The 25,954-nt window shown below is 34.6% G+C and overlaps 2 protein-coding genes across 3 annotated transcripts; one reads left to right on the top strand and one right to left on the bottom strand.

Annotated features, from left to right (window-relative positions):
* Positions 1-688: 688 nt before the first annotated feature.
* LOC128178467 (neuronal acetylcholine receptor subunit alpha-9-like) lies at positions 689-13,733 on the top strand. 2 transcript variants are annotated; one of them, XM_052845640.1, is made up of 8 exons: positions 689-844; positions 8,244-8,392; positions 8,565-8,609; positions 8,697-8,803; positions 10,073-10,287; positions 11,523-11,849; positions 12,545-12,759; positions 12,864-13,733. In XM_052845640.1, exons 1-8 carry the CDS (start codon positions 787-789, stop codon positions 13,227-13,229), a joined length of 1,482 nt encoding a protein of 493 aa, XP_052701600.1. In that variant the 5' UTR covers positions 689-786; the 3' UTR covers positions 13,230-13,733. The 2 variants fall into 2 exon arrangements, with proteins under 2 accessions (XP_052701600.1, XP_052701599.1); XM_052845639.1 differs by having other exon boundaries at positions 692-844; positions 12,858-13,733.
* A 624-nt stretch (positions 13,734-14,357) lies between these two features.
* Positions 14,358-20,709, bottom strand: LOC128178468 (neuronal acetylcholine receptor subunit alpha-7-like). Its single transcript, XM_052845641.1, has 7 exons — positions 20,692-20,709; positions 19,840-19,884; positions 19,021-19,130; positions 18,340-18,551; positions 16,055-16,381; positions 15,303-15,517; positions 14,358-15,211 (listed from the first exon to the last, which is right to left on the bottom strand). Exons 1-7 carry the CDS (start codon positions 20,698-20,700, stop codon positions 14,903-14,905), a joined length of 1,227 nt encoding a protein of 408 aa, XP_052701601.1. The 5' UTR covers positions 20,701-20,709; the 3' UTR covers positions 14,358-14,902.
* Positions 20,710-25,954: the final 5,245 nt, after the last annotated feature.

Genomic DNA, 25,954 nt, shown 5'->3' on the forward strand with positions numbered 1-25,954 from the left:
TCCATCTACGGGCTATGTTACTCGGGTGACGGTCAAGGCTGTAGGCTTCTAATGAGTTTTCTACAAAAATATAAATTTTACAATAACAATTTGCGTTAATTTCTTGAAAAATACGGGGAAAAAATTCACATAATTTACAACAATATTGATATGTAAGGTTGATGATTTTCATGTCAAAACGTGTGTTGACTTCCATGCGTTTAAAAATGTTGCAATTTGTTGAAAAAATTTGTAGAAACTGTGATAATAATATTTATTAACTTGAACAATTAACTTAATATTCATTTCAGGAACGAATTGCCCACCACTACCTAACTCACGTACGCGTATATTAATTCCCTACCCACAAACCTTCCCCCTTAATTACAATTTTAAATTGTTTGTTGATCTTTGCTACGGATGATTTATTTCTTAATCTTTTGTCAAATAATTTAGTAAAAAAAAAATTGATATCGCAGTTCTACGTCAAATATTTTTGAAAAAGGATACCTATGGCGGCAGCTTGACTTATACGGTTTTGAATGGCGATCGTACAAAAAATCTGTTACCGATAAAAGCTATTGTACAAAGTTGTGAAATGGTCATAAACGTTTGTTGAAAGACAAAACGAAAGTCATTCGTGTCACTGAAGCAACTACTATCAATCAATAATAACATCCGGATCTTTAACGGGATTCCGGATTCGCTCCATTGAACTGAGTCATTTCTGTCATTACGTACCCGAGCCGAGCAATACGTCGCTTTAAAATAGTTGAGACAGTTTCAAGCTGTGACAATCTTTGGAGAATGGATTATATTTTGAAAGGAATTTTCGTTTTATTTTCGTATGCATCTTTAAGTTCTGGTAAGTGTTTTAATGTTTTGTATCATTATTTAAGAATTTAATGAGAATTCTATTATGATAAATTTCTGAAAATAAAACTGCTTAAATTATTTGTAATTTATTTCTTCAGATGATAACATGGTTAAGATATGACATTTAAAACAGGTTAGGCTGTTGTGCTATTCTTCTGATATATTTTTTGAGAGTGGTCATCAATTATCGACAATTTACTTACACTCAGCTATCTAGCCCATGACAACCTGTTGCATAAATAATGACATGGTCATCCCTGTTATTTTATTTACTTGGTCATTGATAAGGTTTTAAATGTCGGAAGATTCTCAAAGCCATTGTTTGTTTTTCTACTTTTCCTACGTTTACACGAGTGTCATCAAATCATTCAATGATAAAATTACGCAAAATCAGCAACAAAGGAAGATGCTGCTAAATTATTCATCAATACTTAATTGTTAGTCTAAATGGGTATTTCCCACGAGGAACAAACTGTCAAATTGTGTTCAGTAATTCTGAACAGACATCGATGTGCAAGCCCTCAAACAAAAGAATGATCTAAATGACCGTGCTACATTTTCTACAAGCAATATGTTTCTGTCTGCCTTTTGTAAAGGACAACAATTGTTTTGCTTGTCAATATACAAGAATTCAAAATCTCCTCTATACCTCTATATTTTTTTTTGTTAAATGATTTAAAAAGATGCTGTTGGCTGTTTTCCACCGGGCTTTTTTTTCGTGGTGCAGATAGCTTTCTAATATTCTTAACCTGTTTGTGGACTGCATGGATACTGTTGTCTCGAGCACGTAGTAAAATCCTGACTTCTAGTCATCCTTTACAAATCCGAGAATTTCATAGCTACATTTAACAGCATTGGTCAGAGTTCAGACCATTGTGTGTTCAAGGTACACACCATGGGCCAAGATGATACCATCTTTACAGTCCGCGCATCATCGCCTTCTCCCCACTCTTAATGTATCTAACAATTTTACACACTCGCTTAATATGTTTTCAAATATACTTGACAACAACAGTAGAAGGTAGGGAATAATATTGCAACTCTTACTAAGTGACTTTAAGTAATGATAGCTTTGAACTGAAGCTGTGTCTGTCGTTGCAATTCTTTAATTTTATTTTTTAGTAAAATATTGTCAAAATTTAAATTAAAGTCTAATTTACATCCTGGTGGCGTCGTGTATTGCATTTAAAGCACTTTTGTTATTTTTTTTTTTATGCGAACAGTCGACGATAAGAAAATTACTGTCGACTTTGCCTTATTCTTCTCGCGCTTTTGCTACCCAAATCACTTTGTGCATCTCAATGATAACAATTTGGTCATATTGGATGCACCATACTGGAGTCGTACTAACTATATACATGTATTATTAATATTAAACAATGCTATTGTTCCTTAATAAACCACTTGTGGTTGGTTAAACATCTATATTGAAACTTTCCTAATAACATCCTATTGTATATAGACAACCTCAATAATTTCATTTCCCTCGAGCCACTCAATAATTAACATTTATGAGATTTACAACATTTGGAAAATGTTTGGTTTGGGGTTGGTTAAAAACATTGACTTATATGGTTGGGTAACGAAATCAGTGGTTCGGTATTTAATTTTGTTTTTATACTTTAAATTATATCTCTAAGAATTCATTTGTTGGTTGCCTAATGAACTCTATGTCTTCACGAAACAAAATCTTTATCGTCTATTATGTTCAACCAGCTTGAGCTATACTTTGTTCAATCATTTTCATGATATTTATAACCATTAGGATTTAGAAAACTTTTTTATCGAAATTCAGTCCGAAATTATATCTGTCTAAAATCATTATTACGCGACATAGGAGGAAGAAAAAAGGATTCTGAGAAATGACACCATAAAATTTGCTTCACGATCAATAGGCGTATTTCGTTACACACCTAAAGAAGAGTGCAGTAAATCCGTAAGAATGAGGTGATGTAATTCTGTTATATATTAAAATGTCAGAATCATGTTTCCTCACCAACGGATTGAAAGTTACATAACTTCCTTCTACATCATGTGGTTTAGGTTTTTTAATTTAATCAGTTTCATTTATTCTTTCGATAACGTATAAATGATACAATACGTATAAAGTTTTATAAACAATCTTGTAGAACTGCTAATTTGTAAGCTTTCATATTGGTCTTTTATAATAATACACCGTAAGTGATATGTAATACGTTATACTCGTATTGCAAAACTTCGTAATACCGTATAAAATGATTTATTAACTGATAATTTTTAAATGCTCACTAGTCAAGTGACCCTAAAATATTACACCAAAGAGAACTGTCGGTAGCATTACTATGGATGGAACGGGTTGGAATTCTTTTCACCTACGATCTTTCACAAAATGAATACCAGCATAAGAGAGCTGATGGTTTTGGCCATTTTAGACTTTATTTATCTTCTTTAGAAGAGCTTTGTACAAAAGTAAAAGAATGCTTCAAATATTAGGGATATTACTGTACTGAAAAATAGTGTATGAATTAAGAAATAAAGTCGAAAACTTTAAGGCAGGTCTGTTGATTTTGTTTACCATCCAGCCTCTTTGAGTGGGGTTTTTTTATTATATGAAACAGTATCATTTTAACGTAAAATGTCGAATCGTTAGATATATACTCACTACTCTTTTATTATTCATGATTCATGATTCTATTATTCTATTATTATATTATGAGCATTCACAAAGTATAAATCTTTTTTTTTTACTTCTGTCTAATAAGCATTTCTTAGATACCTTCAGAGCCTTATGCAAATGGGATTTGTGTTAACGTTATCCCAATTCCACGGAATTCGAGACAGTTTAGAAATCGCCGGTGGTTACATCATCCATTATTGTTATTCATTTGCATTGTTTTTATTTCCCCAAAGTAAATTTCATGAAACCTTTATTTTCCAAACTCTCACCCCGTATGAATATGAATCATTAATATATATTACATGTAGATAATCATCTCTATTTCTTTAAAAATGCGATGAAAGGTACGCTCCAAATATCATTTCATAGACCGCATTTTAACAGTAATGTTTTGCCTCTCTAGGCGACAAAGGAGTATAATAAGTATGCATATCCCGAGCCGCCCTACAGCAAATGCTCTCATCAACGTATGACGTATAACGCCGTCCTGTATATAAAATTCAAATCAAACCATATTTTTATCAATTTGATCGGCAGTTGAGAGTGGTAAAGCTAAATATGCGTAATCAAAAGGGATCAAAGATTATAATGAAAATTTAGACACAAGCAAGTACTGTTAACGCTAGCATCGTCTGAGAAGCCAAGTCCAAAGTTGAATATTAGTATAACGTTCAGCTATTGATTGAAATTCAAGGAACAATTCAAGTAATTTGAACATTCTTGAAGGGGGAGGGGTAATTCTTTGATCTGTATATACATATTCGTTTTCGATTAAACTTTCTGTTATCTTCATGCGTTCTACAGCATTGAAGATCTACTGCAAATTAACGTTTTCTTCTTATACAGGCGAGGTATTTTATCGGTAAGCGTCACCTCCCTGTGGCCGCTATCGTTGAGGAACCAGCAAAGGAACAAACGAACTAAACATTAAATTCTATATCCATTTAGCAAAGAAAAGGAGGGTTAATATTAACTTTTGGCCTCTCATTTTCATCGTAGGTTATTTGTGGGTGAGAAAACACCCGTTCCAACTCCCACATCGAGATTATTGAGTTGTTGTTTACCATCCAATCGAGGATTTTTTGATTTCATATATAGAACCCCCCCCCCCCCAACCCCGTCCACAGTGTTTGATCTTAAATTGTACTGTGATATTTTAAAATCTTTTAAATTGTTATGACCCAACACTTATGTTGTCAATTTTTGTTTTTAAATGGATCGAACCCCGGGTCATTTTGACCTATCGCGCAATAGCTGACAGAGAAGTTCCTTGTCTCTATATACTTGCTATTGTTGATTTTAATTTTTATTTACTGATAGGTTTCCAACACAAGAAAATGTAGATACTTTAAACAAAGAGTGCCGGTGTTGATTTAGTCCTTTGGTAACCAAGTTTGGTAGGGTTAAAATACTGCTAGATAAGCCATTGTTATGTAAAATATGTAAATACCTCTTTATGACGGGGATATATCATATTGACCGATCATGTTTTAACTGCACCGTACAACACTATATAAATGTACTGTATATGCAAATATGTATGTGTCAACAAAACCAAATCTACCTTGTTATCTGATGTACTTCAATGTACATACAACTGTTGATCCTGCCCACCTATTCACTCTGCTTATGGTAAACGAGTCATATAGAGATGTTGTGTTCCCGTGAGATGCCTCTTATCAACAAGCAACTAGTTTTTATATCTGATAGACTTTATAGGGGTCAAATTAAAAGAGATATTGATCAGGGAATAGGGATTACAAAGATGAAATGTGCCTTCTAAATTAATAAAGAAAGAACAAATCCGGTGATATAGGGATGAGAGTAATATACATGTATATTGTAAACGCATGCGTTGTGAAAAGGATCAATGCTATATTTATTTTCACTTAATTAAGGAAAATCATGAAATGTATATAAACTTCCATTAAAATTGTGACGTTAAAAGAAAGATATCTCTTAAAAGAGTCAGTAATTATATAACAGACCGTATTCCTTTCCAGAAACCTTCAACAAAGCTTCCAACAAATTGCTGTCAAGTTTTCTGTCAATTTTTGTGATGAGTTTCACCCTGGAGAGTTCTAGTGTACTTAATTGTCTGCAAAAGTCGACATTTTAATATCTACATTAAACAAGCGGGCGTAATAAAACATACAATTACTCGGTCGGAACGACCATTACAGCGTGCACACAAGAATAAAAATGATTGTTTCCTATTACAGAACTACCAGAGTAAAACGATTAAAATCGAAAACGGCTCGCAAATTATTCACGCTATAACCTTATTTTGTTTTTCTCTCAGATGAATCCCGTCCACATTTTGGGTGTTTAGAATTACGGGAGTTATATGCATGAGTTATATGAATTCTTGCATATTTTATTTCTTAAATAAAATGTGAAATGATGTAGATTCTCAAAATTCGAAATATTTGTAGAAGTTTCATAAAAATATACAGTAGATATAACTAAAGGTCTACAAGTTCCAGCAAGAACATATCACAGACATTTAAAATTTGGGTAAACTTTAATAACGGTGTTTTAAATGGTAAACCGAGAGAAAATGAGAAAAATTGACTACCAATTGCCAAATTATCAATGGGCTGTGAAATTAAAATGTCACCTCTGTTTAAAATATACGAGATTTGAACAAAAAATTGGTGTAGAGAATGCAGAAATTCTAGCCGAGAATTGGTGACAGTGTTTTTTAAATTACGTATCTTAAAATGTATTATTTTTCGCTTCAAATTCCCTGCACAAGAAGCATGTACTCCACATTTTTTTTTAAAAATTTGAACAATATGTATCTATGAAATCGATAGAAGATTAGACGTAATCTCTGAAGAAATTTTTTTTTAAATCTCGAATAAAAAAATAATGAGAAAGTTAATAGATTCTTGACGTATCATTGAAGTCCTTTAAGTTATGGCTTGCTAAATTAACGAAGCCAATAGGTTTTTGACTTGGGTTTTTTATACGTTATTCATACTTAACTCTTGAAATTTCTTTAATCAAGACCATGTACAACAATTAACGCCAGCTCTTATTTGAAATTGTATATCTTCGTAAAGGAAAACTGTAGGTGTTTTAATCTTTGATGCTCACAATTTATCGACAATCTATTCCGTTTGTAAACACTGGGACAGCTATGTTGACATTCCGATCGCCTATACACAGGAAATTAAGGGTGAAGTTCTACTGCAAATAAACCTCCATTCAGAACATATAAATTTGTCGACATGGCCGTGTGGATAATTGACGCATCTTTGTAAACGACCTATTGGAGTTTTATAGCGGGTCCAGCGAGTTAATTTGATGGTTCGGCTATTTTCTGCCTGGGATAATCGTCAACCATACAGAAACGTCCCTGACTTCAGGGGTTTACTCTTCTTTGGTCAATCAAAGATCTTTCATGTAAATAATAAAATTCTTCTTAGTTCCACGTCTTCAAGCTTTTATTTTTGATACCAAATTTATGTCTGCTGCGTTTTATACCCATTTTATTCTTCTTTTTCCATTTTGAATATTTGGTATCAAATTATACATGTTTCGTTGCCAAGTCGGATCCTTTTAAGATAGTGCTCTAAGCTATGAATAGCTCATAAATGAATGGACACACATTTTACATGTTTCAAATTTAATAAATCTTATTTGATCATGGGTAAGACAAAGGATGTACAGTTCTCTCTCACATTAAACCACAATCACACGCTGTGACCTTTTCGCTCCGATGGAAGAACTATTTCCTAGAGCTAAGTGCACGTACATCCGCGTTGCTTTGTCTTTGTCCGTGAAACCGTTTAAAGAAGCTGTCCTTACCGCAAAATATGACTAGTTCTATCTAGTTTTTGGAGACGTTGTTATTGCATCAGCAAAGCGGCAGAATTTAGACTTGGGGGATCTACTTTCAGTAGACAAATATACTGCATTGTGACCCCTAAGCAGACTCGTGATTTACCTATTTGATATAAATAAAAGTACCCCTGTACAAAGAAAATTAACCTACATCTCTTCACATGAAATAGTAAGCAACAGAAAGACTGTAATTACGGAATGAACTAATTAATCAATAATTCTTACTGTTATTGCTAATGAACACGACACTTAATTGTAGGTGATAGTGTGCCTCAGAGGCTATACAGTTCTTGTAATGAAACTCAATTAGTATTATTAAAATATCTATAACATTTGCTACATGAACATATTACAGACGAATACAATTTATACAGGATCTCTGCCTGACAGATTTCATTCATTAATAAGAATTAAATCATACACCTCTAACACCAATTTTAAATACATGTAAATTACATAACTGATTGGTCGATGGTTTGTTGGACTGGACTGAGAGAATATGTTTGCCACGATTGGCAATGGTCCATGTGCAATAAAGAACCCTGCCTTTTAAAATATCTCCAGCGCCGAATCATGTTAAAATATAATTAGAATCTGAAATACCGGTATAACGAGACATATACATGTGGTGAGCTTGATTGGTCGATACAAAGGATTTAACTGCACGAACAGATGACAACCTTCATAACTGCTCTATGTTATTTTCTTATCAGTTTAGGGGCAAATTATAGATATATCGATAAGCATCCTTTGTTGGTTTACGCTTGTTTTGAAAAACATTTTAAAAATTCGATGCGAAATATTTTGTAGTTAAGCACAGTCAAATTAAACGAAGAAAAATTAAACAAAACTCAAAGTTATGTTATCATAAACATTTCAGTGCCTGTGGTAACATCTACAAACTCTGTGACTGATTCCTTGTACTCACATTTGTTCACAAACTACAAAGAAAAGCTTATACCAGTGTGTACCCCGGGGGGTAAAGTGGACGTCTTCTTCGGGACCGCCCTCCGACAAATGATGAACCTGGTATTGCATCGTTTTCTTTTAAATATTTCATGAAGTTTTATAGTTTTGATTGTTCACAAAAAAAGAGAGCAAGAAACGAATGTTATTTGATTTTACCCTTTTAAAGTTATGAAACCTTGTAAATTCGAGATTTCATTTTACTTTTTTATTTTTTTTTTACTTTTTTGAACAGAATGAGAAGGATCAAACATTGACGATCAACATTTGGCTGAGGCTGGTAATGTCATATTAACCTAGATACCAGTGCATTCTCATTTAAAATCAATACAGTTTTGTCTTTGATCTAAGGGGCTTCTTTCCACAGAAATGGTCTGATTGCCGCTTGAGTTGGAACACCTCTCAGTACAACAACACACACTTGGTGGTTCCGTACGACACTGTGTGGACGCCCGATATCACGCTCTATGACAGGTAAGGAGGAAAGGATATCCTACATGTTCACGTGGGACGGAAAAGAACAAAGACTTCAAAGGGAGCTTGTGGACAGCAATGTTATATTTATGATTGTTTAACCTTCATCTCGTGGGGAAAAGTACATTAATATTGATGTTGTCTAAATATTGAACATTTCTGATCGCTTCGCTGTTCTATTTCATTTGATTGGGTTCATGACAAAACGTTACAGGTATCTACAAGTCGAAGCTATTTTTTACTAGGCGGAGGCATTTGTTGTACTTTGAAAAATATTTTTCGGAAAAAAAGAAGAAGTGTATGTTTGAAGTCATGAGAACAATTTTAAAAGTGTGCTCTCTTGCCAATTCCAAAAAAATGCAATACGTTTTGTTTCAACTAAGTCAGATTTATAAGTAGCGGGAGAAATGGCTTCATATTTTTTGAAAGCAAATTTATAACATCAACAACAAAGCATGGCACACGTACAGTTCTCGATTGAGACGAAAATTAGTGACGCGTTTTGGTCTCATTGGCAACTATAGGCACGCCTCTCTTTCAATTAAGGTCAGACGACACGTTCCTCAATTTTAGATAACTTTTTCCAGGAATTTGTTAATGGTTTACTACTACTTTGACAAGCTTTCTTGCAAAAAATCAGGGTACCTTACCAGGCATTTCTGCAAAATACTAGAGTATGCATTATCCTATATAATCTTCTTGAAAATACACTTGAATTGTTGATATAAAAATAAATACATCTACAGCACTGCGAAATTCACTATGTTAGAAAAATATCTCCACCGGGGCGGGGCTTTGAACTCAAGACCTCTAGAACCAATATGCTTCTGGCATTGAGCGGCCACGGTTCTAACCACTCGACCATCTAGACATATAACCAATTACAAGTAAATTTTGATCATGTTTTAATTATTTATAAAATTAATATTTTTTATTGGAACTCTTTATTACGAGGAGATACAAAAAAGATTCTCGAGGAACGTGTCGTCTGACCTTAAACAAAATATCTAAGGGAGCTCGTTGTTACTTTTAAAAATGTTGACTGGCAATAAGGTAACCTCGTTTATCAAACTGTCGTCACTTGTCCTATTTGTTCTATTTCAACTTGTTCTATTTCAACTTGTTTTATTTCCACTTGTTCTATTTCAACTTGTTCTATTTCAACTTGTTCTATTTAAACTTGTTCTATTTTCAATTGCTCTATTTAAACTTGTTCTATTTTCAATTGCTATATTTCCACTTGTTCTATTTTCACTTGCTTTTTTTCAGTTCTGCGGAGGAGGAGATGATGCCGGGTAAGACGGACTACCGGGCCACCATTTACCCTAGCGGGACCGTGTACTACAACTTCCCCACGGTCCTTCAGAGCGCATGCCTCGTCAATGTCCTTTATTTCCCTATGGACACCCAGACCTGTACCCTCAAATTTGGGTCATGGTCCCACAGCGGGGCTGAGCTTGACCTCTACCCAAGCACTGACCAGGGTAGGCCAATAAGCAAGTAGCTTACAACTGATTTTGGAATTTTATCGGAGCTTACGGGTTAAAGCATTAATTGTATACACTTATAATCCAGCGTTTTACATTTCTGACACTTAGAGGTTTGTTTGATGTAATGATATGCTGTTACTGTTGGGTAGGTAGACAGCCGTCCATTGTTCTCTGTGTCTCTAATAGATGTCACTCAACACTTAACTCTATTGTTGAACAATTCTCAGAACTTCCACTCCATGTTGCTCGTTTATGTAGAAGTATATTGTAGATTGTCTGTACGTGTATTAGTATTTATTCGGAGGTTATGCGCGTGTTCTCCGCACAAAATATATGTACTATTCATTATTCTTCCATGTAATGGGAATTTCTTTCATGAATTACTTTTGTTTGTAATACTTGGCATACTATCCATAAAATTGGAAATGGATGATGATTTGATGTGAACAGATTACTAGTATAAATCTTTATATCCTTTTATTCAATTCTCACTACTGTTTTTCATTCAACTAATGTTGTGACAGAATAAAAATCTCTAGTTAGAGGGCTATCCTTTTCTATACATTTCATTTTTTTTTCAAGTGCAAATATTGGCCATTACTGTATTGTTTACTATGGACACATATATGCTGCATGCGCATGTGCACCTTTTAAAAAAAACCGACGCAGTTCATATATACATGTGTACAAACAATGTATAAACAAACATGGTTTGCATCATGTACTGGATATAGCAGAATTAATGTATTAAACATGCTTTGTAAATATAATAATGTTACCTAACGATGATTAGAGACGGAGAACACTGAATGGATAATCATTTGTCAATCCAAAGCAGCGAAAGGCTTTCTCCCTATATATGCGCTTAAAAAAAAACCAAGCATGGTCTGATACTCGAATGTATTTTTGCATTAAAATATGTGAAATTGCACGCTACCCTTTGGTTTTCATTTATCTGGTTAAGTAGTTGTTTAGAATACACGTAGAGTTTTTGTACTTATGGAAATGCTTTTAGATTTCACCTGCCTTTTTCTTTCGTAACCAATATCAATATTTTTTAATGAATAGCAAGTCACGGATATCTTTGATATGTAAACTGAAAAAAACGTTATGGTTATAATTGATAATTGTTTTAATTTGTTTTTCTCCAGTTTTGTTTTTTTAAAAACGATGATCTTTTTACAGCTTTTTGTTCGCTGTTTTAATGATTTTCTTTGAATCAACTTCAGCTGATCTTACAAACCTGGTCTTTCACAATGAATGGGACGTGGTCTCGATGAAAGCGCAGAGGAACGTCCTGTATTATCAGTGCTGTCCGGATCCGTATCCAGATATTACATTCTCCCTCGAAATCAAACGGAAGCCTTTGTTCTACATCATGAGCATCCTGTTTCCCTGTATTCTGACGGCGTCTGTGGCGGCCCTTGGTTTCGTGCTTCCCCCAGAGTCTGGCGAAAAGGTTTCCCTTGAGGTCACGGTGTTGCTTTCTCTTGCTGTGTTCTTGTTAATGGTCACCGAACAACTTCCTGCTTCGTCTGTTAATTTCCCTTACGTTGGTACGTTGACAATTAGTATAAACTTCATATTTCACATAGATTTTACATTTTATAAAAGGCAAATGAGTCTTAAGTGTGAGAGGGTAAGAAACAATTTATAGATAATTTCACAAATGAAACTTACAATGATTGGCATCTTGTCAACCCAAGTCATTTTGACGATTTTAATAAAAATACACATACCGGTAAAGAAGTGCAATTGAAATTGTTAATAAAAAATATCCGAGATATCTCCATTCAAACATTCAAATTTTTTCACTCAGAAAAATTCACAGAAAGGTAAACAGATTTCTTACGGATGTTTATATTGGTAAATGTTGACATCTTTTCTCCATTCGATAACTACTCGGAATACCTCGCACAATTTTTCAACGTTATCATCCGGGTACTTTCACATTCTGTTGCAAAGCAAAATCCCCGTAGTCATAATATTTTTAACCTATGTATTGAAACCCGATGAGCTAGAGGAAGTTTCAAATTTTTGAATGAACATTGTTTGAACCCTGTGGTATTTATAAATACCGAGTAATAATAAGCAAAATGTGAATCGAGAATATCTTGGGACAGTGTATAGACTAGTTTGCTTGAATATGAACAATGTATCTCTACTAAAAAATTGGTATAGCATATCACATACAAAACTGAAATATCTACAAAAGTCATCAATTTTCAATGCGTTTTTTTCTGTTTTTTAGGAATGTACTTTGCCTCGTCTATGATCTTGGTGTCTTTTTCGTGTGCAATGACAGTATTAGTTCTGAACATTCACTTCCGAGGTGCTACGGGCAACACATTGCCAAACTGGATGCGAAAACTTTTCCTGAACAGATTAGCTTGGATTTTGTTTGTCAAAACTGGAAAGGCAACGTCGAATAAAGTTCATTCAGAAAAGAATGATAGCAAAAAACAGGTAACAGAAAATGTTTTTAAAATGTTTGCTTAAATAGATGTGTTCTTATCGTCTGTTATGATATTCTTCAAAAATTAAAAATACATACAATTCTTTAGTTTCAGGAAGAGCCTAATCAAAATAACTTCATTAATAAAACTTTCAAGATGGATAGTGAAGACGCGACGCCGAGAAACCGAACCAGCAATGGAAGCATAGTTAGTCCGCCTCGTCTTCCAAGCCTCGTTACGAATACGTCATCACGTGATATCTTGTTACGGTCGAGTGACCCAATGCTTACTTTAATGTCTGAACAATGTGACACATTGAAAAAGATCGAAGGTCACATGCAACAGGATGAGTCAGAAGAGCAGACGAACAATGAGTGGTATTTGTTAGCCAAAGTACTCGACAGATTGTGTTTATTTATTTATATTTTCATGACATTTTTAACATCTGTCATTTTCTTAGCAAAAATGGCCGGGTCATGAAACTTCATTTTTTTCTTTATTCTGTTCTACAAGCGCAACAAAGTGATTTTTTTTATTGTGTTGGATGCTTCATCTACAATTTTGTTTGATTTATATGGATTTTTGTCCTTTTTTGTTGTAAATTGTCTTTCATGTTTTATTAGTTCTGTTAATCATTTCACATATCTGTGAACGATAACATTTTAGGAAATATTTTCATTCGTTTGAATTACTCGCGTGGTGCTATACTGTGTTACTTATTATTCATACTTATAAATCATTTATCGCTGATTTTTATCGACTTGCTGATTCAATAAAATTGGTTAATACTTTCATCACGTTTCATATAAAATACAACTTATAACTTGTTTTCTTTGTAAATTTATTAGAAGATTAGTTTCAAATTACACGACAATCAAATTGAGTTTATGTACAGATAATAATAGCGAGACATAAGTGTGATTCTGTTGAAAATATTGAAAAATGTGAAAAAGGTCAACACAGAAAATACACATGTACACAAGATATTTACGTTTGTTTGTTTGTTTATGGAAGCGGTACTTTTTATTTTTGTGAGGTGCATTTACTGCGTTGTTAGTCGATCCACGAAATCAAATGTTTATCAAAGTAAAAAAAACCCACTACATGCGGTATTATGCACGTCTCGTCCCCAAAATTGAAGTTCTTTAAAAAGCTTTAAATGGTTGAAATCACATTGAATGTAAATGTGCACAAGGTTATCACCAGTGACTTCATAATGTAGAATTGACGTCATGAGGATAGTCTTAATTTGATAAATCAATGTTTTTGAGCAAAATATGGGTGCTTTACTGGAAAACATCGAGCACATCCTGCTCAAGTACCATTTTTAACTATGTGTATAATTATATGAACAAAAACATATGTAAAAGTAGCACTTGAGCAGACCAGCGCTCTATACTTCCAAAGGCAAAACATGAAGAAAAAAAAATGACAATATTTTCTTTGTTTGCAAAACTGCAGGAATTAGTCTATTACACTGACGTCATAGATGAACAGCTTTTGGACAATGATGACTAATATCCAGATTAATGTCAAAAGACTTATTTTATCAGCGTATGTGAAAATTCAAAAATGAATTCAACCTTATCTAAACCCTGATTGGATTTATGGTTCAATTTCTACTTCAAATCAGGCCTAACAAAAAAAAAATGGTTTGTTTCCGCTTTCATGCTGAAAAAAAGTAGGGTCGGTCGTTCGGAATGTTTTTTTTTCAAATATTTTCTTGTTGCAGTATCCATACATGCCGGTTAGATACTGACGGTGCAGAATGGTATAAAATGAGAAATACTTTTAATATCATTTCTGTCAATTAAGCTGGTCTAAAGAAAACACAAAAATGATATTATATATCAGATACTTCCTCTGCCAGCGATGAGAGCATTATTAATATCTACAACACACGGAAACATACAGCTTTAAGTTACACTGATTTGAAAAGAGTAACTGCCACGAGCGTTTTTGTGACCAAAATTTTGAGTAATTTTTTTCCAAATCGGATAAAAACGGAAATAAACGATTTTCCTTCAAATATCCTTATAAAAAGTTTTGAGTCGGGGGGTAAAAGCTAGGGTCGGTCGGGAAAGCGAAAACAAACCATTTTTTTTATTAGGCCTCAACGGGATTTTTTAAAATCTATTGCTATGACATTCATTTTAACTTTGTTCTTCATTGTCCATCATTCCCAGAAAGACCATGGTGGTAACGAGAGTGATGATGATGAACGAGATCAAGAACATCCGGTCCATCACCATGGCAATCTCCTGCCATTCGTTCCCGGAAGTTCCGAGTGGCCCCGATTCGTCGCAAATGTTGAACTGTTCAGACTGAGTGATCTCGTTTATTTCATTGGTGACATTCAATGAGATGTAGGAACCTTGTGTAGCTTCTTGCAGGTCCATGGTTGACAAGTTGAATACCGCTGTTTTATTTCGATTTTGATCGTCGGAATACTTCCTGATATTCTAAAGCGAAATTCATGACGATTTCAGCTATGCAAAATATAACAAATCAGTAAAAGAAATTTTTATAAACTTAAGATTCTTAAAAATTTACCTGTAATCTTACGTTGGAAGTTTTACGAACTCTGGACGGCTGAATTTTGTTCTCAGATTGGCGAAGCAGGAACCGCCTGCCAAAACGTAGAAAGACTTTTTTCATCCACGGTGGAACCATTCTCTCATCGGGAGTCCGGAAATGCATGTTTAGTACAAAAACGGTCATCACCAAAGATAGGGAAACTAGAAACATCGAGCAAGCGAAATACATTCCTGAAAGACAAAGTGTAATGCACAAACTCTCATCAAATTCCTCGATAACTTGAAGTGCTAAACCACACAAGAAACGCTGTTGTAAATATTTATTTAATATTTTATTAAGTATTTCTTATTCGATTAATTCGTACATGTATTTTGAGCATGTCTGACAATAAATGTTTTGATTTTTTTTTAAATTATTGCTCTATAGAAAAAACATTCACTATGAAGACTTTTTACGATCATCAAATTTTGTAAATTCTTTGAGTATTCCGTACCTTTTTAAGTTACAAACACTGACTGACTATACAATTCCGAAAGCGGATATCAGTGACTTTCATTTGGACAAACCGTGCTAAACTGTCCCCAAGAATCTATGATTCTATAATATGCGATGATGTTTATAAAATATATTTTGTGAAATGAATGGAAATTTGAAATTAATGTGTAGTCCAATGTTTATTCTTAAAACATTAGTATTTCTATTACAATACATGCATCGGTTCAACTGTATCTTCTTTGACCCTCTGTGGATTAGATTTCACGGCTCACCTACGTATGGAAAATGGTCCGACGACGCCGGAAGCTGGTCGCTGACCATCAGTAGGAACACCGCTAGGGATAGGAGGATCGTAACATTCAGCGAAACCTTCTCTCCGGATTCCGGGGGGAGAAGAAATGCCAGAATAGCTACAGATGACGTCAGCATGCAAGGAAAGAGTACAGACAAGATGTAGAAGAGAGGTTTTCGGCGAATCTTCAGGTAAAACGTCACATCCGGAAATGGTTCCGGGCAGCATTTGTAGTAGGCCACATTTCTCCTGGCTGGGAAAGACATGACTGTCCACTCGTTGTTTCTGACGTAGAAATCCATGTCGCCTACATGTACAAATATATATCGGTGATGCCATCTTATCAATATCCAAGATGTCATGTATATATATATAATTATGTTCAGATGCCAGTGATCATGTGGCACTGAATTGTTCAATATAATAGCCTAAAACGGTGTACAAATTTGGATTTTTTTTAATCAGTCTGTACAAGCTCATACGTTTAAGAAAATGGGTTTTATTTTCGTGATGAATCATATACTTTTTAGAGCGGACTTCCTTTAAATATCCATATGCCATCGATTGCGACGAAAATATACTGTAAATGTTAATGGTTATAGCATTGTGTGTAATGGATATATGCAGAAAACTGTTCTGTATGAAAAAATATCAGACAGTTTTGGTGCCCGTTGGGGCCGAGAACTGTCTGATATTTTTTTTTAACATAGATATGTTTGAGGCATAAATCGTACCTAAAATATTAATACTGTCATTGAATTTCATTGTTGATTTAACTGAGACAGTCCGACTGTGAGGGACATCAATATTGTAACCACTGGTAACGGTCTGATTTTAAGAAGCTCACTAATATCGGACTGTCACAGGTAAAAATTTTGACTCCTGGAACAAAGGAATGACATCACAGCAGTGCTTTAATTACTACCATTCAAATCTAGTGGGGAAACCATTATGCGTAGGTTTTACAATAGGTTTTTAAATTATGTGTAAGTGAGACAAGACTGTAGGTAAATAATTACGCGATTTTTTTTCGTATGTTTCATATATATTACGTCTGCACAGAACCGTCTTTTTGTGGGTCTTTGGTCCCTTGATAACCCTCTATGTATTGCCTTAGTCCGCAACACCATTTATCTTTCCTCCCAAGATGATCAATTACTAGTACTTGCTAATTACTTACTTAATTAATCATTTACTTTTATTATATGGCGCCAAGCTGATAAAATCTAAACGATACCATAGAATACCATTCCTTTTATATACATGTAGATACAGTTAAATCATCCCGTTATGTGGATATGTATGACGCATTAGTAAAGTACTTCAATCCCATTCGGAATACTTATTTCACTAATAAAACTGCTTCTGATAAAACAATAAACTAAGTACCAGTGACAGTTTCGGCTATTTGTATTGAAACAGTCAATGTGGAACAGAAAATCTACTTTCATTTAGTATTTCAAAAGAAAGTTTATTGTTTGCCCTGGCCTGTGCAATTATTAAATAGTTGATTTGTTTAACATTAACACCACTTGCAAAATTCCTCTGCAATCTTATCATCTTAATGACTTGAACAATAAGGGTCATGTAAATAATAGATTGAAAATAGAATTAATTCTATACAATATCTTGAAAACATAAGTCCTTTTGCATACATTTGAAAATCTAGCACAGAAAAAATGTTTGCAAGACGGAAATTTGTCCGGATAAGAATTTTACTGAATTGTATAGTCTGGTATCATAATTCTTCGATTTTACCTCTAACAAATACCTAGGTGATAACATCTCATATGTTACTATTATAAACAACTTAAACAACATAACAAAATATTTTGGGTAATATTACATAACATCCTGATGTTTTTCACATAAATTGTAAATTTGCAGTTTGAACAGTGTAAATTTAAAAAAAAATTATAAATAAACGTAGCTAGTGGTTTGTGTATTTCAGTACATTACAGTTTAAATAATTAAATTATATTAAAACATTAATCTTATTTAAAAGCATCACTATATGTTACATGCACAGAAATCACTTTTAACTCTTCTGTGAAAATCATTTAAAAACACAATTCACACTTATTGTTTTGTACTTAATTATTAAATGGATGCAAAACGGAAACACATCCATTAGTTTTTGCTAACTATATTTGTAAGCGTGTTGTGTTGTAGGTACTAAAAATGCCACACAAAACAAACAAAAAGCTATACAATTGTAATCATCGTTAACAAAAACTCTCCTAATTCATGAATATGTAATATTACCAGTGGGTATTTTGGGTTGGAAATCGATTTCAATCCCGGAGTGTGACCACGATCCGAACATGATCCGACATTCCTGAGTGTCCATTGGGAAATACAGGACATTAATGGGACAAATGCTGGATATAATGGTGGGGTACAGGTAAATGACCGTCCCGTCATTCAGCACGATAGGGCGATACGTCCGGCGCCCGGGCATCATCGTCTCGGAGGCGCTTAGGGAGAAAGGATAATTGGAAAAGGATGTGTGCTTTAGACAAATGCAGGGTACCAACAATAAGACACTAAATCATCGATATAATATGAAGAACTGTAATGAAATACATTATCAATTATCGTGATAAAAATTTAATTTTAGACTGCTTTATTTTTAGAGTTTGCTTCTGCATGCTTTAAATTATGACGCTTGTTAAAAACAATGGCACTGAATATAATTGATGTGATCGTCCGAGTGTGCTCATGACTCTTTCAATTTGTTCAATAAAAGGGATACATGTTAATTCTCTTTTTCAAAATGTACTAGATTCATCTTTAGCCTCATACAGGGTAAATATAGCCCAATTTTTATAGCTTGCCTTGTTCTTGGACAACTTTCTAAAAATTTAATTTTCTAAATACTCATGAACGATTAGTCGCATAAAAATGTTCAAAATGCATGTAATTTCAAAATAAGTTTTTACATACCTGTCAAAAACTGTGATATCGGGTGTCCAGACATTTGGGAAAGGCAGAATGATTTGATTAACTCCTCCATAATCACTAGCGTTCCAACGAAGTCTGGGATCCTTCCACCACTGAAGGAGAACAACTATTGTAGGTTACGAAGGAGATTAAAGGTGGTGTCATAGCATGCAGAAAAAATGCATAACCCGCGTTACGCCTTATGTAATTTTTTCTGCAGTGATCGCTACCTCCATAACCCGCATAAACCATCAAAGAAAGCATTTTATTGTTTATATTTACATGTTTCTTTTAACAGACTAATAATTGATTCTAAAAAGTTAGTAAAATTCACTAAATTACTGTTAGTGTACATCAGTGCGTTAGCTAAAAGAAACAGCAAAAATCGTCTCCAATGGGAATCCGCATGATTATTCCGTGCAGTCCGTGCTTTTCCTTAGGTCGCTGTGGGTTTCGACCAATGGTTAAACGGGGCGTGTAGATTTCAGTCTTGTTAATTTCTGTCAGTTTCAGTAGCTATAGGTTTCGACCAATCGATAAACGGGGCGTGTAGATTTCAGTCTTGCTGTTTCTATAGAGCTATGAATTAACTTAATATTAAAGTTTCCGTAAGAAATAGAGGAAATCATGCTCGGTAGATGTAAATAAAATGAAATAAGTAAAAAAGAGATTTCGAGAATTTGCGATGAGGTATCGTGATCATCTTTAACAAACATAAAAACAAAACACGATTATTACTGCAACACTAACAAAGGTTTAGATTTTATTTCCGATCAAAGTTTGATTTATTGACGCGACATTGTTCAACGTTAGACTACTTACCAGACGCATCCATATATTCAGAGATATAATCTGGTTCTTTTCATCCTGCAATTATAAAATCAAAGCACAAATCAAAGTACTGAAGAACTGACGGGAGTTGATTTTGTTGATGTTTATTTATTTTAAAATCAATGATATGTTATTTTGCATGACAAGTACATGTCGTTTCTAATTTGAATTACGTACATTTTTATAATATGAAGTTTTGGACTTTTTCGACAAGAATGTCGAGAAACCCCCATAGGAATCATGTTAAATAATATTTAAAAATAAAATTAATTCAATCAAACTATGCATCAGTAATAAAAATATTTCTCGAAAATTGTATGGATCCAAGCAATATTGAACTCTAGTCTCGTTCAACCAAACGCTCAGCTGACACCGTAAATCTTCGACAAGGATTTACGGAGACAGCCGAGCGTCGAGTTGAACAAGACTATATTGAACTCTGGCGTAGGAATACATACGACTACAAAAGATATTTAAATTGTTCGTACCTTTAAAATCTGACTATTTTCAAGGTATTTATGAATAAGTTTACTTGAAAAACAATGCTTTAGCATACATTACATCAAATTTATCAATTATTTTCAAGAACTAAGTCTTGTCAGCAGCAATGATTTGTGCTGAGGTCCAAACACTGTTTCACTTTCGGTTTGTCTGATTAAAATCAACTCCCAAAAATCATAGGCAACTAAAAAAAAGGTAAAGCTAGACTCGCTCGTAATATATATATATATATATATATAGTCTTAATTTCATTATGGAAACAAACAGGCTTCAATGTTGCTTTGGACTGATAAACATTTATTAACATTAAGTAAATGATTATATTATGTATGAAGTACATACAAGTCTCATCAGCTGCCGGAGAGCTATGTTGACCGCGATGGAGACGTTTTCCCCGAATTTCCTGACAGGCAACAAGCGGGGATCGTAGTCCTGTAGAAGATCCTTGACGAGTCGGGTGGTTGGGACATCCTTATGGCTCAAACTGCTCCCTGCGTTCATATATATTAGAAGAAATTCAAAGAAGGACGATATATCTTTGATAAAACTGGGGACATATAGCGAGTAGGTTTGATTTATATCTTTTCCAATTGCAAAACGATGTCTTTTTTACCTTTGAAAGTTTTCTGATTATAACATACAGTTATGGCATTAGAATATTACATGCCAGTAAACATTTGAGAAAGATTGTTATTAATATAAATACATGTATGTAATTTTAAATTCTATTGTTCTTACCTCCCACCGCCAAACTCAATAACAAAATTCCAATCAATGTAAGCATTTTAAAATTTAGTCTCAAATCTTTAAGACGTATTCTTTTATATCTATACTTGGGCATGCGCAGATGTGTGAGATGTCTGTACGTCTGCTTGGGTATAAAGAGCGGTTTGCAATATTTATATAGTTTTTTATTTATAATGAAACATCTAAATGGCTTTGTAAAAAGATTTTGGGTTCCGATATTATCACAAGAATACTATCATCAATAAAGTAACAAGATAGAAAATAAAACAATGATTAAAGTAAAGGGACGATGTTCTGATTGATTGATTAATGATGAACAAATTGTTGTACGTGTAAACGATAACCTTTGCCCTCATTAAGAAGCTGTTGGCGTCGAATAAGGTGCATGATGAGAACAAATTACAGACAACAAACTATATAGCTCTCTTGGAAAAAAAAAAACCACCTAACCAAACCGGTCATGTAACAATGTGATTTTGCCTGTCTGATATACATATGTACATGTACATGTACCCTGACGATGAACAAACTCGAAACATTATGTATTTTGACCATATCTGTTAATTTTATAGCAAGTGAGATGCTTAATATTATGATAAAACATTATAAAAGGATACAGGGGAAAACTTACAGTAGATGAAACGGCTGGAGGGTCACAAATTAAACATCATGTATGTCTGCCTAAACTTTTAAATATGATATTTTTGGCCATAACTTATTATTAAGTAAAGAAAAAATCAAAATATTTTAGCTTTAAAATTTGAGCGTTATATCGTCATATAGAGCTCTTCATTAAAAGGAGATAAATATAGCTTAAAAATGTCCACGACCATCTGTCCCCATTAACGTTTTCTGTTATTGGCAACAACAAAAATGCCTAAAGCACTTTAAGACGGACTCATTGCATACATTGAAAATCAACATAAATTTCATTATAGAAGCGAAAAGGTTGGCTGGGTAAATTGCAGCTGTTTCGGAAAAGATTCATACCATCAACCTTCCGATGTGCTGACGCGATTGCAAATAAATATCAATATATACCATTTTTTTACAAGCATTAAGATATTATTCAACTCGCCTTACCCTCTGTACGAATTTTTTATTCAATAATACTAGTACTTTGCCTCTTGCTTTTGTGTTTTGAACCGTCGGTTTTAATGTGTGTTTTTGATATTTGATAACTTTCTTGAAATGAGCATTCGTTTTTAAAGTAAATCAAATCCTTGATGTATACGAGAAAAGGTGTTTCTAAATATGCCATACGTTAATTTTTATTGCAGAAAATTCTCTTTGTCTCAATATTAAGTGAAAAGATGAGTTGCAATAAATTAAATTTTCCAAGTGTTATGAAAACCATAAATTTAGTTCAAGCGTTAGAAGTGAAATTACTAACTTCTATTATAGACATAAATTCTTTTATCAACTATATACATTAAAATTCCTTATGGTTTACCACCGGTGGTGTTTGAACTTATTGGTTTTGCCACCAAGACGTGGGACTTCAGTTTTCCGAACATGAAATGTTACAGCTAATTCTAAGAAATGACTTTATATAGTACGCGGGTCTTTATGTGTGTTTGGACCTTTTAATGCTTTTTGTAGTAACATTATCTGAATATGTTTTTCATTTAAACTCGCATTTTCTCCATGTTGAAATACATCTCTTACCTATAGAAAAGTTGCAGACATTGATATCCTGGAATACAGATGATTTTAAAGAATTAACGGCTATTGATGACCTATTGCCATTGGTTTTCGTCCGTCCTCGTGAGTCGTGATCCGTCCGTTAACAATTTTACATTTTGACTTACAAGGCCATTTGTTACTATTTTTGGTTTGGAACGTATTTAGGATCAGAGAAATCAAAATTCAATACTTTACCACCCTCGGGGCCTCATAGGCGGGGCCAAATACTAGTTTGCCACATATTTCAAAATTTTTCTTCATATGGGGAAAAACTAAATGCATGGTTGTCTATGACACTTACCACAAAAATTGTGGAATTCGTGGCCCCTGTGTAAAGGGTTCAGATTCTAGGGCGGTGACAATTTGACTGTATAATGAACATATATTAAATTTTAGAAAATCTTCTCTTCTCCCATATAAATTCGAGAAAAACTAACGCATGGCTATGATGTTAATATAACCCTGTTCCTAAATTGTAAAATTCATCACCCCTGCTTCAGGGCTTCAGGTCCTAAGGCGAGGCCAATATGACCGTATTGTAAAAAGGTATTAAATCCTAGAAAATCTTCTTTTCTACTTCCGCAATAGTGCTAAAGATAATGATGTTCATGAAGCCCTCTGTCAAAACTGTGAATACATGACCCCTGTATGGTGTCCGGATAGGGCCATTTGCGTTAGCGCGACATCGCGTTCAGGTAAACGAGACATCACGCTAACACACAACACGCCGTCGCGCTAACGCAACTTTGCATAACACGCCGTCGCGCTAACACACAACACGCCGTCGCGCTAACGCAACTTTGCACAACACGCCGTTGCGCTAACACACAACACGCCGTCGCGCTAACACACAACACGCCGTCGCGCTAACGCAACTTTGCATAACACGCCGTCGCGCTAACGCAACTTTGCACAACACGCCGTCGCGCTAACGCAACTTTGCACAACACGCCGTCGCGCTAACACACAACACGCCGTCGCGCTAACACAACTTTGCACAACACGCCGTCGCGCTAACGCAACTTTGCAAGTTTCACAGTCTAGTAGGAAGTCGTGTCCGGAAATATCAGACTGCGCATGCTTAAATATGTAGGCATGCACGCAAGCATGGATGAAAAATAAATAAAATGTACTTTGAAATATATATATTATTTTCATTTATTATCAATGCATATGAATAAAAATATAGTTACTAGTGTGTCACTGTATAAGGATATGAATTATTATAAAATCTACCAATTGATACATTGACCTTAAATATTTAATAAAATTCATTAAATCAACAATAATATATTCATGACACATAGGCGTCGGAACCGGGGGGGGGAGCCCCCCCCCCCCCCCTCTTTTTTGTTGATAAGTTATACCTAACCATTAGGAACATAGCAGAATATAGGGTTCAGCCCCCCCCCCCACACTTTTTATCGCAGGAAACATAATTGTTCCGTAACGTACGTTTGAAATATTTAGAAGTTGGAGTAAAAGGCATAACCCCCCACCCCCACGGATTAGGATTTTCATGATTTTGGGAATTAGGTTTTTCTCTCTCAATATTTTTGAGGATCAGTCTAGCCCCCCACTTTCAATTTGCTTCCGACGCCAGTGTGACATGTTATATACCTGTAATTTTACATTTTAAAATTTCTTTGCTTTGGTAATATACAGAGCACCTAATATGAATTTGTGACATGTACATGTTATAAATTTATCATTGCTAAATTAATTAATTACATCAAATATTTAAGCTAAATTTATCAATTGGTAGATTTATTAATAATTTATATGCACTCTAGCATATCCTTATACAGTGACATACTAGTAACTATATTTTTATTCATATGCATTGATAATAAATGAAAATAATATATATATTTCAAAGTACATTTTATTTATTTTTCATCCATGCTTGCGTGCATGCCTACATATTTAAGCATGCGCAGTCTGATATTTCCGGACACGACTTCCTACTACACTGTGAAACTTGCAAAGTTGCGTTAGCGCGACGGCGTGTTGTGCAAAGTTGTGTTAGCGCGACGGCGTGTTGTGTGTTAGCGCGACGGCGTGTTATGCAAGGTTGTGTTAGCGCGACGGCGTGTTGTGTGTTAGCGCGACGGCGTGTTGTGCAAAGTTGCGTTAGCGCGACGGCGTGTTGTGTGTTAGCGCGACGGCGTGTTGTGTGTTAGCGCGACGGCGTGTTGTGCAAAGTTGCGTTAGCGCGACGGCGTGTTGTGTGTTAGCGCGACGGCGTGTTATGCAAAGTTGCGTTAGCGCGACGGCGTGTTGTGTGTTAGCGCGATGTCTCGTTTACCTGAACGCGATGTCGCGCTAACGCAAATGGCCCTATCCGGACACCATACCCCTGGGTCAGGAGTTTAGGCCCATGGTCGGGGCCAATATGGCCATACAGGGAAACTGATTTGATATTTCTCTTCTTTCGCAGCAGAAGAGATAAACTATGTGCATGGTTATATGATGTCCACGTAACCCTCTACTTAAATTGTGACATTCATGACTGCTTGGTCGGGGTTTCAAATCCTTGGTTAGGGTAAATATTTCCACGTAGTGAATTGAATAAATTTTTTATATTTATATGTACTTTCACAGTGGTGGGAGATAAACTAAATGCATTGTTATTATGTCCATAATGTCCTCTTATTAAATTGTGAGATTTACTGTCTGTGAGAGAGTGGTTCAGGCTTCTTTGGGGGGGGGGGGGGGGGGGGGGGGTGACAAATATAGCAATATAGTGAACATGTTCTTTTTAGGTCACTCTACTTAGTCACTCGGGTAATATACTAGTATTGCTTTTTGATCTATGGTACTCAGTTGACTTTCAAGGCCTATTGACCTCTTGTTTACTAACAGTCAAAAGAACTCTGCCCTTCTACCAGAGCCTCTGGCGACGCAGAGGTCATGAATTTCATCATTTGAGTAGAGCTTGTATCTGTTAATTAGTTAAACCATTTTTATTTCAAAGATTGCGTCAATTTTTTTTCATTTGTTTTGTTCCCTCTTGGGAGAAAGTCATGAACACAATAATACGCATTCTTTTCCTTTACCCTGTAAATGTAACACTTCAAGTTTCGTCATTTTGGTCCTGTAGATTCTGAGAAGCTTTCAAACATTTTCCAAAGTTTTCGAATAAGCTTGATACTGGAAACAGATGAAGCTT

Source organism: Crassostrea angulata, chromosome 3, assembly GCF_025612915.1.
Source record: "Crassostrea angulata isolate pt1a10 chromosome 3, ASM2561291v2, whole genome shotgun sequence".
In the NCBI taxonomy this organism is placed as follows: domain Eukaryota; kingdom Metazoa; phylum Mollusca; class Bivalvia; order Ostreida; family Ostreidae; genus Magallana; species Magallana angulata.